A 14,075-nucleotide genomic window follows, 5' to 3' on the forward strand; every position below is an offset into this window, starting at 1 on the left:
ACGGCTCTGCCTGACTAGTCACTTCATAGACACCTGAGCTGCGACGGAAACCTTGAATGTGCTTATCATGCCGGTAACCAAGGCTACTCAACTAGCACTGCTCTCTGAGGCCTTGTTTAAAAGGAAAGAAAAACGGAAATTCTGAAGGAAACGAATAATGATAAGCATTTTCGTTCTCCCCGTTGGCCAAACCATATAAATACACTCCGTTGTATGAGAACACTAGACTCTTGATCCTTCTAAAATCTGAACTATTTGAGGCTAAGGCCTGAGTAAACACAGTCTGTGCCTTGCTTTATTTCGGTTCAGCTCAGCAAACTGCCAGATGGAGAACAGAATGCTGACTTCACAGCTCCTTTTACTCTTCTGTCTTCTCCCTGTTTTCAATTTTGCTTTGCTGTTGGGTTCTGTTTGCTCCCAGGGTCACAGTATCACCTTTTTCTGATTTTAAATTTGGGGTTGGATCAGCTTACCTGATTCTGTCCTGGCGTTTGCCCAATCCGCCTGCCTACACGGCCCAGTGAGCCACCCATTTTCACTGATGCTGTGACATTCTGCCTACAAAAAAGGCTACCCTTCAATATTACGCCGATTCCCTCGAGGACTTGTTCTCCAGGCACCTTGCACACCTCCTGCTTTTTACCATGGAGACGGCATCGGGGAAATACATGTTTACTGTGGAGCTGGGAGTATGCAGCCTCCAGTGATGCTGAGGAGAGAACAGAAGCGGCTATGCACAGGCCACACAGGGATGTGGCATGCAGTGAGCATCGGATGCGTGAAAATCCATAAAGCACAAGAAAAATCACAGATGCCTTCCTGAACACGGGTGCGAACACACAATTAGAGGAAGATACTAGCAAGGCTATAGACATCGATATCAACCGTACATAGAAGGAAACTGTGATTAGCAACTTCAGCTCTTCTACTGTGGTGTAAAGAAATGATGGACATTCTTGAGTGAAAAATAAAAATATGAAGACAGAGCCTAAATCTCTCCTTTCAGTTTGGAGGTTCTCGGACTCATTGTTAAGACAAGTCGCAGTAAGTCTATTCTGTGATCCCCAAGTCCCAGCCCTGGTCATTCTAGCTTGGACTGGCCAGTCCTCACACCTGAAAAAGGGACATGGGGCAGTTAACACGGCGGGTAAAAGAAGATTCCCCATGTAATTCCCAGGGTAGACTGTCTGTGGCAAAGACAACACTGAGGCATGCCAATCTCCAACGCCATAATATACGAAGATCTGTTCTTAAGAAAAAATACTTCTATTTCCACACCGGGCATTGGTGTGAACTCGATGTGTTTACCAAGCACACCACCACCTGACTGCACAGAGCTCTTTTTTAGATCAGATATGTTGCTTACAGGTTATCAGAAAAAAAGCAGTTCGAAAATAACAGAACCAGAGAGGGCCACCTCCACGAGCCTGTACCGATATCAGACTCAAATGTGAAACACCTGCGTCAATTCCACTCCGGCCTCTAACTGCAGAAGTTAGATCCACCACAAAAGTGCTCTGCTCCTTTAAGATGCAGGACTACTGGCGAGCACTCCCAATTTTCCTTCACTGAAAATCTCATTGAATATAACAGGGAAGCCATCGAACACTATGTCTTTCTATTACAGCCAAGTGATTTTCGCAGTAGGCAATCTGCTAGTACACCACAGGAGCCCACACTTTGAAATACAATGGCACTGTGGGTACAGTTTGATGTGCGATCTCTTTTCAGTCCAGAGCTCTTCCTCCTGGCTGAATCGAGGGGGCGATCCATAAAGAGTGAGTGAGAAGAGAGAGGAAAAACACATAATGAGTTCTTTTGGGGGGGGGCATCTTTATCAATAATACAATGCTGCCCTGGTGCTCTGTCAATTGTCGGAGTGGCGACTGCATATTACACTTTGAAAATAAATCAAAAAAGAGTTTTGCATTGCTAAAGTGGTAGACAAGCCTGCGGCAGGGGGCAAAAATCAATCCATGGCGGTGGGTCCTGGCATGTTTCCTACACGTCTGTGAATAACAGGGTACAGGAATCAGAGAAACACTTCTTCCCACCCCCTTCCTCAAGTGAATCTAATATAAAACCTATTCAGTGAGGACATTCTGCATAAAGCATCCTATGTGCTTAATTTTCTTTTAACAAGGCATTAATAAAATCACAGTAGCATCTAATAAGATTTTTAATTTCTTAAGGGTAGGAACCATGGCTAGCCTCTAATGAGTCTAATTTAGTGGAAGCATGTAGTTCCCCTCTTGGTAGGAATAACCACTACAATAATCCTAGTCCCGCAAGATATGCCTATATAGGTTGTATGACTGGAGGTTCCGGAATGAAATGGGAATCAGACTGGTTAATGGACTTGTACGTGCTCAGTAAAGACTGGTTTCCTGAGTTACTAACAGCAGAAACTGATACCAGGGTATGAACGAGTGATGGGGAACGTGATGCTATCATGCTGCAGAATGAGTTCCCATTGACAATGACACGTAGCAGAACGAACCGACAGAGCATGATGCCAAGACACTACAGTTCTATAGTCACCTGTTCCCCAAAGAACCACAGCACTGCCAGCGAGACCTGTGCCAGATGAAGAGCCACTGAAGGCAAGAATCAATGGAAAAAGCCACACCTTTCCCTCCGCTTGGTGAGGAAGCTCTGGCTAACCAGTACAGATTTCAGACAGAGCAGTAATACTCACAAACTCCGGGGATCGGAAATCAGGCTGATTTTCCCGAGTTCCAAAACTGGAGCCAACCATCTGATCGAAGTTTTCCAACGCTAAAAATAAACAAACACATGAACAAATGAAGCATGAAGTTGCATCAGCTCACATACTTTTTGCTTTTAAATCAGCAGCACTGGCTTACCAACTATATTTAGCATTTGTGGCACACTTATAGGTTTATATGATTTAATACTTTCAGCTGTCAAAGACACTCAAAATCTTCAGTAGCTGTCTCCTCTATTGGACAATGCCAGGCTTGGAGGAAATCAGGTCTGAAAATGCTTTAGGCTAAACCAGGGGTCCTCAAACTTTTTAAACAGGGGGTCAGTTCACTGTCCCTCAGACCGTTGGAGGGCCGGACTATAGTTTAAAAAAAAACTATGAACAAATTCCTATGCACACTGCACATATCTTATTTTGAAGTAAAAAAACAAAATGGGAACAAATACCATATTTATATTTGCATGTGGCCCGCGGGCCGTAGTTTGAGGACCCCTGGGCTAGACCTACCATGGAAAATCTGTTAGCTCCTACCTAGAAGGACACAGCAACTATGCTATCACACTCTAGCTAAAAAACACTTCAATCTACCCATGTTCTTTTTCCAAGACATCTCAGAGAACTGATGTGAAGTGATTCTGGGGGAGCAATTTTGTTTCAAAATCTGTTGAATACCACTGTTGAATAGCACCATCTGGTAGAAATATACTGGGAGGCAAATAAAATTTTCCATTAGATACATTAAGAAAATGAAAAGAAACAAAAATAATTTTAGTATTAGGACCTATGGATAATATATGTTCAGATTACCATTTGAATTTGTATTCAATATAAAAAATTATTAGCAGACTATTTTACCTTTTTTTTTCGGTACCAAGTCTTAGAAATGTAATGTGAATGTTATACTCACAACACATTCAATTTGGACGAACCACATTTCAAAAGCTCAGTGGCCACGTGTGATTAGTGTAGGGGATAGCACAGTGTCAGGAGGGCGAAGGAAGCAGATCCGGGTGGGCCCCTGTGCACAATATGACTCTCATCGGCAAGTTCCTGACATGAATGAACGGTTTTTGTTCCAGATTAAAAGATACTGAGAGAACAAAACAACCATGAGCAGTGTGCTTTCGCCAATGGAAAGTTCAGGTTGTCACCTGTGCTATTTGGCTGACTGGCTCTAAACCGGAGGCTCCCACCACCCTCTCCTTGGGACTGATTAATTTGTGAGAGCAGAGCACAGAATTATAGAAACATTTCCTTCCATTTACCAGTTTACTATACAGGGTTTGAAGGAGTTCAGAACAGGCCTCCCCGAGATGTACCACTATGGCATGTGGATTCCTCCGAGCTGAATCAAGACCCTGAGGGCTCAGGAGAAACTTTTCTCTCTCCCTTGAAGAACTGAAATTGGGGGCCTTGCCCATAATAAGAGCTATCGCCAGAAATAAACTTTTATGACCCATCTGTATGGCAGGGCGAATATCTAATCACTGAACAGCTGCTCTTCGTATCGTCCCGTGAATGACCCTCCTCCCCTCGGAAGCCTGTCCCATCCCACTCCTTGGCTCAATAGGGCAAGTCTTGTGGCACCGAGCCCTTAACCTATGGCATCTGGTGCTCTCTCCAGAGAGGGTCAGAACTCGGTGCATTGTTTGGTGGTGTGGGAGTTATATTCCTTAGGGCTCTTTAAATTTCTAACAGTCTGCCTTTTTCACGTCATTGATTTGTTTAAGAGGTTGGACCTGTTGATAAGTGAGAATATTTATTTAAATGTATTTAACTGTTTGTCACTGTTATTTAAACATATTTAAATATTTAAGAATATTTATTTAAGTTTATTTCATTAAGAACATGTTCCTACGCAGCCAAAGCTACCTTGTTACACTTATGCCTCCTGTTCCCTTTCTGTTTCCAAGCCTCTCATGTATATGTGGGTTCCTGTATGCACAAAATTAAACATTTGTTTTTCCCCTATGAATCTTTTAAATATTGATTTATTAGACCAACAAAAGAAACCCTTTGTATGGTGGAGGAAAAATTATTTCTCCCCAACAAGGTAACATAAGGACACAGACAAACAGCCAGACAAAGTGGAACCTAAGCCATGTGTGTGGGAAGCGGGAGTTTCCATGACCTCGCCAGTGTGCCACTCCTCATCGCCACACGCGCGCCAATCTGAAGCCCCCAATCCTCTGGGTTTCTAGGGAGCTTCATTACATAAGCAAGAGTGATTGTCACTGGCCACTGGCCACTGGCCACTGATTTAACCTCATCTAGGTCAGGGCATGGGACTGAAAATTTCAACCCTCTAATCACCTGGTGGGTTCTTCTGGCAACCAGTCCCCACATTTGTTTATCTAGCCCAGTGGTTCTCAACCTTTTGGTCGCGACCCCTTTAACACAGTTCCTCATGTTGTGGTGACCCCCAATTTCATTGTTACAAATTGAACATAATTAAAGCCTAGTGATTACTCACACAAAAAATATGTAATTATATATGTGTTTTCCGATGGTCTTAGGCGACCCCTGTGAAAGGGTCGTTCGACCCCCAAAGGGGTTGCGACCCACAGGTTGAGAACCGCTGATCTAGGGGCTTTGCAAACATCACGTCTCTAACCTAAAAGGCACATTTATCACCCTGCTCTTATCCCATAAGAAACTCCTGGGGTTTTAGGGGCTCTGTATTTCTTATTATAAATCACAATACCAAAACAGTCATTAACAATATGTGGCATTCAGCTGCACAGAATTAAATTATGTTAAGAAATTATTTTTAATTTTATGAAATATGATGTTATTTTGCTTTTGTAGTGATTTTTTTCAATGCAATCTAATTTTTTGTTGTTGTTAATCCTTACCCAAAGATGTTTTTTCCCACTGATTTTTTAGAGAGAGTGGAAGGGAGGGGGAGAGACAGAGATAGAGACACACGGATATGAGAGAGACACATCAATTGTTTGCCTCCCACGTGAGGCCCAACTGGCCCAGGGATTGGGCCTGCAATAGAAGGAATCAAAATAGGGTAGAGCTGCAACCTAATTTTTAAAAATCCATTAAAAGTTATGTAAAAGAAAAGGATGGGTTCCTATGGTTCCAGAAAAATTCCCTTCAGTGGCCCAAAAAAGAAGGCTGGACATGTATAGGGTAGATTCACAAGACCCCTCTAAGTGTTTAACAAAACCAATATATCAGCTAACAGTTCAGCTACCCAATACTTGGGTTTGGCAGAGCACTAAGAAACCTCTCAATTTCTGGATTCGATTTTGGGTTCACTCAATGAGTCTTGTCCACGAAACTCATACCACTGGCAACACAAACAAATGGTTCCAATTCTTTCCAAAAAACTCAGCTCGTCGCAGGACCCCTACATGTGAACCAAAGCAGAAACAGGAAACCCACGAGGCCGGCCAAGCCTTACAGAGCTGCAACCAAAGCCAGAACTGAGGGGCTCGCCTCCGAGAACTCCAGGAGGGCAACGGCAATTACGGCACAGTCTGCTACACTTCGAGAACTGCAATGTAACCAACCGGTTATTTCCAACATCATAATTACATCCTTGCAGACCGCCTTTTAAACTTGCTAAAATGTGCTTATACTACTGGCTGTGAGGATGTGTTTTAAATTGGTGTTTTGCAGCTTGGTTTACATTAGGAAGAAAAGACCTAACCATTTTATAGCACTCAGATATTGAAAAAATTATATCTTTGGTGTCTATGATACCTTGTTTTTTGTTTTTTTGTTTTTTTTTGGGGGGGGGGAGCAGAACTAGCAAGTCAGTGAAACAATACTACAATACTGCAGATATTTTTAATCAGTATTATAAATCCGATAGAGTGAATTGACTTTGGCATTTTATTTTGATATCATTTTATAGTTATATGCCCAATTTATCTATTAAGTATCTGGGATCAATAGATGGGACAAAGCTGCCTTTTTTTTTTTTTTTAATGAAAGGGCAAACTTAAAGTATCCATTTTGCCTAAAGACAGGGTTGAGAAACAAGATGTATTACCCAGACATTCTATTAAATTAAAGGCATACATGCAACTGGAAAGGATTTGTGAGAGAAAATATAAAACTATTTATAGTGTTATTCTGCTGGTAATGAGAACTAATAGATTCACTGCTTAATGTCAACACAAAGGAGAAACTGTAAATTTGAGTGAATAAAAACAGAAACAGCTTTATTGAAACATCATCTAGGTAGAAAAAAGCTGCAGCTGTTGCTCTCAGGACCTAATATAGTCCCGAGAAACAAGTAATTTATGAACCTAATATGATAATTATACTTCCCCTACTGAAGGGCTCCAGTTAAAATTGGGTATTCTTGTTTCTGGTCATCTAACGCAGCTGAAAAGTTCATTTCTCAGCAAAAATAAAATAAACAAAATCAAGGTGACGCTGTTGTAGCTTTTCATTAAAATAGGGGCAGAATTAAGGTGGGGGGTGAAGGAGGATTCCAAAAAGGAAAAAAACGTTCATTTTATTTCTTTCTTTATATAAATCATTTTTTAAAATGTAATATTTTGAAATGTACCACCTTGAATAGCATTGTGATTAGTTCATTTAATTTGGGCACTAGAAATATAAAAATATTTGGGACCACTATGTTACCTGCTCATTAAAAAGCTGACTAGAGAGTCCACCAGCATGGATTCATGGTTGAGTGTCCACCTATGAACCAGGAGGTCTTAGACTAATTCCCTGAATTGTGTGCTCAATCCCTAGTGTGGGGCATGCAGGAGGTAGCTAGCTGATCAATGATTCTCTCTCATCATTGATGTTTCTATTTTTCCTTCTCCCCTCCTCTCTTGGAAATCAATTAAAAAACACACATCATTTTTTAAAAAGCTGACTAGAGAACTGAAAACTAGTTATTCTAATATGATGAAAAAATCTTTGGCATTGACATGTCAATGGAATTTTGTATGGGTGCACAATGAAAGCATAATTCAAAGTCAGGTTTGACAATACAATGGCCAATTTTTTTAAAAGCCATTATCTATAATTTTATAACAAAGATAATTTATTATCTATCATAAAACACAAAATGACCTTTCAGGAAATTCATGGGTAAAAACCGAAGTGCCTGATAAGTAGTGCCCTAGCAATAAAAGTAATCAGAATTATACATCTAACGTCATCTAACTACAGCACCGGCTTGGAGGTGGTTGGGTCCAATTGACGTGTTTATTATGGTGGTTACTTGCCATTGAAATGATCAGAGATGTAGTGAATATATGACAGACCTCAACCAGGGTCTGGTGCAAAGGGCACTGGGCATGGATGAAGGGGACTGCCTGGGTTCAAGTCCTGATTCTGCAACTTTTCTGCATTATCGTAGGCAATAACTTATTCTCAGTTTATTTATCTGAAGCTGATAATAAAATTACTCTCCCTGGTTATTTACAGGGTTGTGTAAAGATACAAATGGCAATTCAAAAGCATGTTGTAAAAATACAAAGCACTATATAAATATAAAGTTCATGTACACAGAACCAGAGATATGAAAAAAATGTAATCAGAATTTGGTGAATGTGTTTATTTTTGGTGCCTGGCACTTCTAAATGTCTGATCTTATCTAATCTTCTTTAACCAAAGATGAAAATTCAAGGTTACTAGTTGCCTGAAGTCACCCCCCAGAACTGACACAATAGGAATCTTAATCTGTCCAATTCCAATTTTTTTAATAGTTTGTCTCTTGAGCTACTATGAATAATTCCAAGGGGGCACCAATGCTGAATCGAAGTTGATAAAGAATTAAGATTAAGATAGCTCAGCAGGTGTGGCTCAGTGGTTGAACATCAACCCATGAACCAGGTCACTGTTCAATTCCAGGTAAGGAACATGCCCGGGTTGTAGGCTCAATCCCCAGTAAGGGATGTGGGGGAGGCAGCTGATTAATGATTCTCTCTCATCATTGATGTTTCTATCCCTCTCTCCCCTCCTCTCTGACATAAATTAAAAAATAAAAAAGAATTAAGATAGTATTGTAAGTATAAGTCAAAAGAATTAACAAATAACAGACTAACATATTTTGAAAACCACAGCAGTGAAATTCTGGCAAATAGCTAAAGACATTCATTCATGTGCTAACGATATAAGTTAGATAATATGAGCACAAATACTAAGATGAAGAAAGTATAGAAACTGTCCTCCTGAATCCTATGATCTAGTGAATGTACAACTAAAGAGATGTCAAAGGAATGGTCAATATCCCCTTGGGAATGAGGTTGTGTTCACATACCAGATTAGGCAGGATGTCTAGTGGTCTGCCCAACAGTCCTGTACCTGAAAACTCTTCTCCCAATTGCCTAGAAGTCTCTGAAAACTGGTCTCACAATACATATAATGCTTGACTTGAATGCCAAAACCCCAACCACCATTCTTAAAGCAATCACACCCCTGAGCGACCCTTTCCCATCATTCCATACTTTCCAAATATTATGAGGCCTGCCCCGTCTCACTCACACATCACTTACAGCTGAGTCTATCCCTCAGGCCTCACATCATACTGTGGTAGTCATACATGGTTTCCAGTATCTCTTTCTCTGGCCTGTTTAGCAGGATCTACAGTATTTTGGTGAATATTAGGTTGGTAAAAATCAATTTCCCATATTATAGAGAGGTTGTAACAGGCCCTATAACATTAAATGAGATATTAAATTCTAAAATGGAGCCAAAGAGTCTGTACTAGTGAAAGGAAAGGCAATAATGAAACATAAAACACAAGGATGGGAGACTTTCAAGATTAAGATGGCTGTATCCACCTAAGACAGTGGGCTTGAATTTTAAGACCTTTACACAGTATAACCCTATGGCTTTAGGCACATCACTTAGCCCAAAGACTAAGTTTCCTCATTAATAAAATGTGTATTATAATACCTACATCTGAAGGTCACTGTGGAGAATATATCAATATAAGCTTTATTATAGTACCTAGATCAGAAGATCAATGTGGAGAACACATAAATAAAATGTGTATTATAATACCTATATCAGGTCATTGTGAAAAATGTATCAATATAATGTATATTACAATACCTACATCAGAAGGTCATTGTGGAGAATACATCAATAAAATGTATATTATAATACCTACATCAGAAGGTCATTGTGAAGAATAAATTGTGGACACATAAAAGTGACTTGAGCCCTAACCGGTTTGGCTCAATGGATAGAGCGTCAGCCTGCGGACTCAAGGGTCCCAGGTTCGATTCTGGTCAAGGGCATGTACCTTGGTTGCGGGCACATACCCAGTAGGGAGTGTGCAGGAGGCAGCTGATCGATGTTTCTCTCTCATCGATGTTTTTGGCTCTCTATCCCTCTCCCTTCTTCTCTGTAACAAATCAATAAAATATATTTTAATAAAAAAAAAAGTGACTTGAAAACTGTTAAGTACTATATAAATATTGGCTATTATTACTTTTTAACTTTAATCTCTAATAAATTTTGGCACCCTTAACATTGTTAGGCACCAATTTTTCTATATTACTTTTTACCTTGGCTATCCCTGCCATTCACTCCCTTTTGAATATAAAAATAAAATAAATTAGAACATAGAAAAAGATAACATTAATTTAGCAAATATTTTTGAACGACCTCAATGTCCTAAGCACTCTTGGCTACTACTTTTAATAAAAAGAAATGTAAATCAGGAAATGTTTCCCTTTTTTTCCTGAATCTGGATGGCTCAATCTGACACCAGCTTGCTACTGGCATATAAACTCAATGACCATAATATTTAAATGAAAAAAATGAGGCATTCTCCTCTAATCATTTCTGGAATGCAAATTCCAAGTTCAAGTTGATGGTTTCCATTAGAGTTCTCGTTTTTCCCCATCTTGAAAAAGACAAAAGTGCTCTTTGTCACTCTCGAAAGTTAATAGTGCTCTTCAGTTCCTCAGAATGCAATTTAATTACCTACATAATAATGAGAGTTTTTGTATTTCCAGAAACCTATTGCACTGGGCCACACTGAGATAATGTCCACACACAAAGCAGGCTAATAATATAGTGTCCCTTCATGATTATATTCTTCAAATATTTGGACAATACTTATGAAAAGGAGGGGCTCAGCCTCTCCTCCACTCTGCCCACTGCACCAGCAACACATCTGACACATGCTCCTACCCAAGTACAAGACTCCACAGCTGAACTGGCAGCAGAAGGGTTCAGTGAGTCCCTTGGGCATCTCACCTTCCCAGCCCTACCCTAAGTGGTTATTCTAAGGATTTTTTTCCACCCACAAATAACTCTACTGCCCCTGAGAATATCTTCGGTAAGCACAATTTTCTCCATCTTGCTGCATTGCCAGTGATATTTGGTGGTGTTTTAGCTCCTCTTATGCACTGCCTTTTTTCCACAATCCTCCCCTTCTTCAAATTCAGCTCTAAAAATGTGCCTAGAAGTTAAACATGTCTCCTTCTGAAAAGCTGAAACAACCATCACATGAGTCATTCTCACACCCCAATCAGATTAGCTAATGCCTTTGTAGAAAGGCCCAATGACTATCACAAACCTATCAGATTTCAGCTGAATTCATTGGTTCCTTTACCATCTTTAAAAAAAAAAATTCTTTATTGTGTTAACATATACTAAAGATAAAATTTTTGTTAACTATTTTTAAGTGTACAATTTGGTGGTATCAGTTCCATTTCCCAGGTTGTGCAACCATCACTACTACTTACAAAATTTTTTGTATCACCGCAGTGACTCTGTAACCCATTAAGCAATAACTCCCCGTTTTCTTCTGCCCCCCAGTCCATGATAGCCTCTACTTTCTGCCTGTATGAATTTGCCTATTCTAGATATTTAGAGAATCATATATTTGTCCTTTTGCTTCTGGCTTATTTCACTTACGATAATGATGTCAAGATTCATTGATGCTGTAGCATGTATCATTCCTTATGACTAATATTCCATTGTATGCATGCATATATCACATTTTATTTATCTATTCATCTACTGATGGACACTTTGGTTGTTTTCACCCTTTGGCTACTGCGAATAATACTGCAATGAACAATGGCATAAAAATATCTATTTGAGTCCCTGTTTTCAATTCCTTTTGTTGCTAATCCTTACCTAAGGCCATTTTTTTCCCACTGATTTTTAGAGAGAGTGGGAGGGAAGGAGGAAGGGAGAGAAGGAGAGAGAAACATTGATGTGTCTGGATTGAACCTACAATCCAGGCACATGCCCTTGGCTGGGAATCGAACCCGAGACCCTTTGGTGCATGGGCTGACACTCTAACCAAAGAGCCATACCGGCCAGGATCCTGCTTTCAATTCTTTTGGGTATAAACCTAGGAGTAGAATTGCTGAGTCATATAGTAATTATATGTTTAGTTTTTTGAGGAGCCGCCAAATTATTTTCCACAGTTGATGTACCATTTTACATTCCATCAGCAGTGTATGAGGATTCCAATTTCTCAACATCCTTGTTGACATGTTATTTTCTGATTTTTTAAAAAAATTATAGCAATTCTAGCAGGTATGAAGTGGTGTTCTGGTTTTGATTTGCATTTCCCTAATGACAAATGATGCAAAGTATCTTTTCATGGCCATTTGTATATCTCCTTGGAGAAATGTCTACTCAAATCCTTTGTCCATTTTCAATTAGGAAGCCTTTTCACTGAGTTGTAGGAGTTCTTTATATATTCTGGGTATTAAAGCTTTATAGATATATTATTTCCGAATAGTTTCCCTCTCTGTTAGCTGTCTTTTCATTTTCTTGTGAATGTCCTTGATGAACAAAAGTTTTTAATTTTGATAAAGTCCAATTTATCCATTGTTGTTGCTCATGCTTTCGGTATAGTATCTAAGAATCATTGCTAAATCCAGGGTCATGAAGATTTATCTCTAAGTTTTTTCTAAGAGTTTTATGGTATTAACTCTTATATTTAGGTTGTTGATCCATTTTGAGTTAATTTTTGAATACAATATGAGGTAGAGGTCCAACTTCATTCCAATTTTTAGCATGTGGAAATCCAGTTGTTAAAAAGACTCTTATTTTCTCATTAGATATACTTGACACCCTTTCAAAAATCAATTGGTCATAGATATGTAGATTTAGTCCTGAACTCTCAATTCTATTCTATTGTTCTATATGTTTATCTGTATGCCAGTACTACACTGTTTTAATTACTGTGGTTTTATAAAAATATTGAAATCAGGAAATGTGAATCCTCCAACTTCATTCATCCTTTTTAAAATTGTTTTGGCTACTGAGGACCTCTTACAGTTCCACATGAATTTGAGTCAACTTTTCCACTTCTGCAATATTTACTATTTTAATAATATTTTTATTTAGATTTAATAATATTAATGATAGGCAATCATGTAATTGATTTTATTTCATTTAACTAATTTGGTGTTGCTTTTTAAAAAATATATTTTTATTGATTTCAGAGAAGAAGGGCGAGGCAGAGAGAGAGAGAGAAACATCAATGATGAGAATCATCGATTGGCTGCCTCCTGCATGCCCCTTACTGGGGATCGAGCCTGAAACCCAGGCATATTCCCTTGACTGGAATCGAACCTGGGACCCTTCAGTCCACAGTCTGATGCTCTATCCACTGAACCAAACCAGCTAGGGCTATTGTTGCTTTTTAAAAACTTGGCTATGACAACTGATGTTCTATAAAGGACGAACGGTTTTAATTATAGAAATATGTTCCAACAACATCTTGGAAAGCTATCACTATCCCTTCATAGTTCAACTGTTTCAGATCTTCCAAGGCTCCCAGGGTTCCCAGCTAAAGATCACCCCAAATTTGCAGTGGGGTATGGCTCAGCTGAAACTTGGTTCTAGCCACTGACCTGTCAGTTCCCAAATTCCAGTGATTATACATGTCCTGGGGATGAAAGACACCACTCTTTAATTTCTATTGTCTTTAAACTCAGAACACATGTGAGTCATAACCCGATGCTTCACTTCCAGAGCTGGCCTGATTTCAAAATTCATTTTTGACAGATAGGAGGGATGAGAATATAAAAACGTAAGGGAAAAGAAAAATCTGTAAGTCCACATTCCCTCATCCAACACCTCTGACGCAAAGACTTTTGTGTTTCAGAATTCAGAAAGAAAAAACTCGACAGGCTTCCGATGGAGAATGCAGAATAGGTAAGCACCGCCCTTGCCTCCTCTCACGTCCACTTTAAAACTACAACTAAACGAGAGAATAACCAGCACTGGGAACTGCCTGAAGTCTCGCTGAACAGAAGTCCTATAACTAAGGACATACAGAAGAAGCCACTTTGAGACAGGCAGGAGTGACAAGGGCACGGAATGGGCTGGACACACACACACACACACACACACACACACACACACTCAGCAGTTTAAA

At 39.5% G+C, this 14,075-nt stretch overlaps 1 protein-coding gene across 1 annotated transcript in view; it reads right to left on the reverse strand.

Annotated features, from left to right (window-relative positions):
* The window catches only part of ANO6 (anoctamin 6), a 189,089-nt gene that overhangs the window by 101,105 nt on the left and 73,909 nt on the right, over positions 1-14,075 (reverse strand). The window contains exon 2 of the mRNA XM_081082698.1: positions 2,699-2,778. Coding sequence (XP_080938824.1) covers positions 2,699-2,778 — 80 coding nt within the window. The remainder of the gene's footprint in view (positions 1-2,698; positions 2,779-14,075) is intronic.

The sequence above is a fragment of the Myotis nattereri genome (genome assembly GCF_964212035.1).
Source record: "Myotis nattereri genome assembly, chromosome: 2".
Lineage (NCBI taxonomy): Eukaryota > Metazoa > Chordata > Mammalia > Chiroptera > Vespertilionidae > Myotis > Myotis nattereri.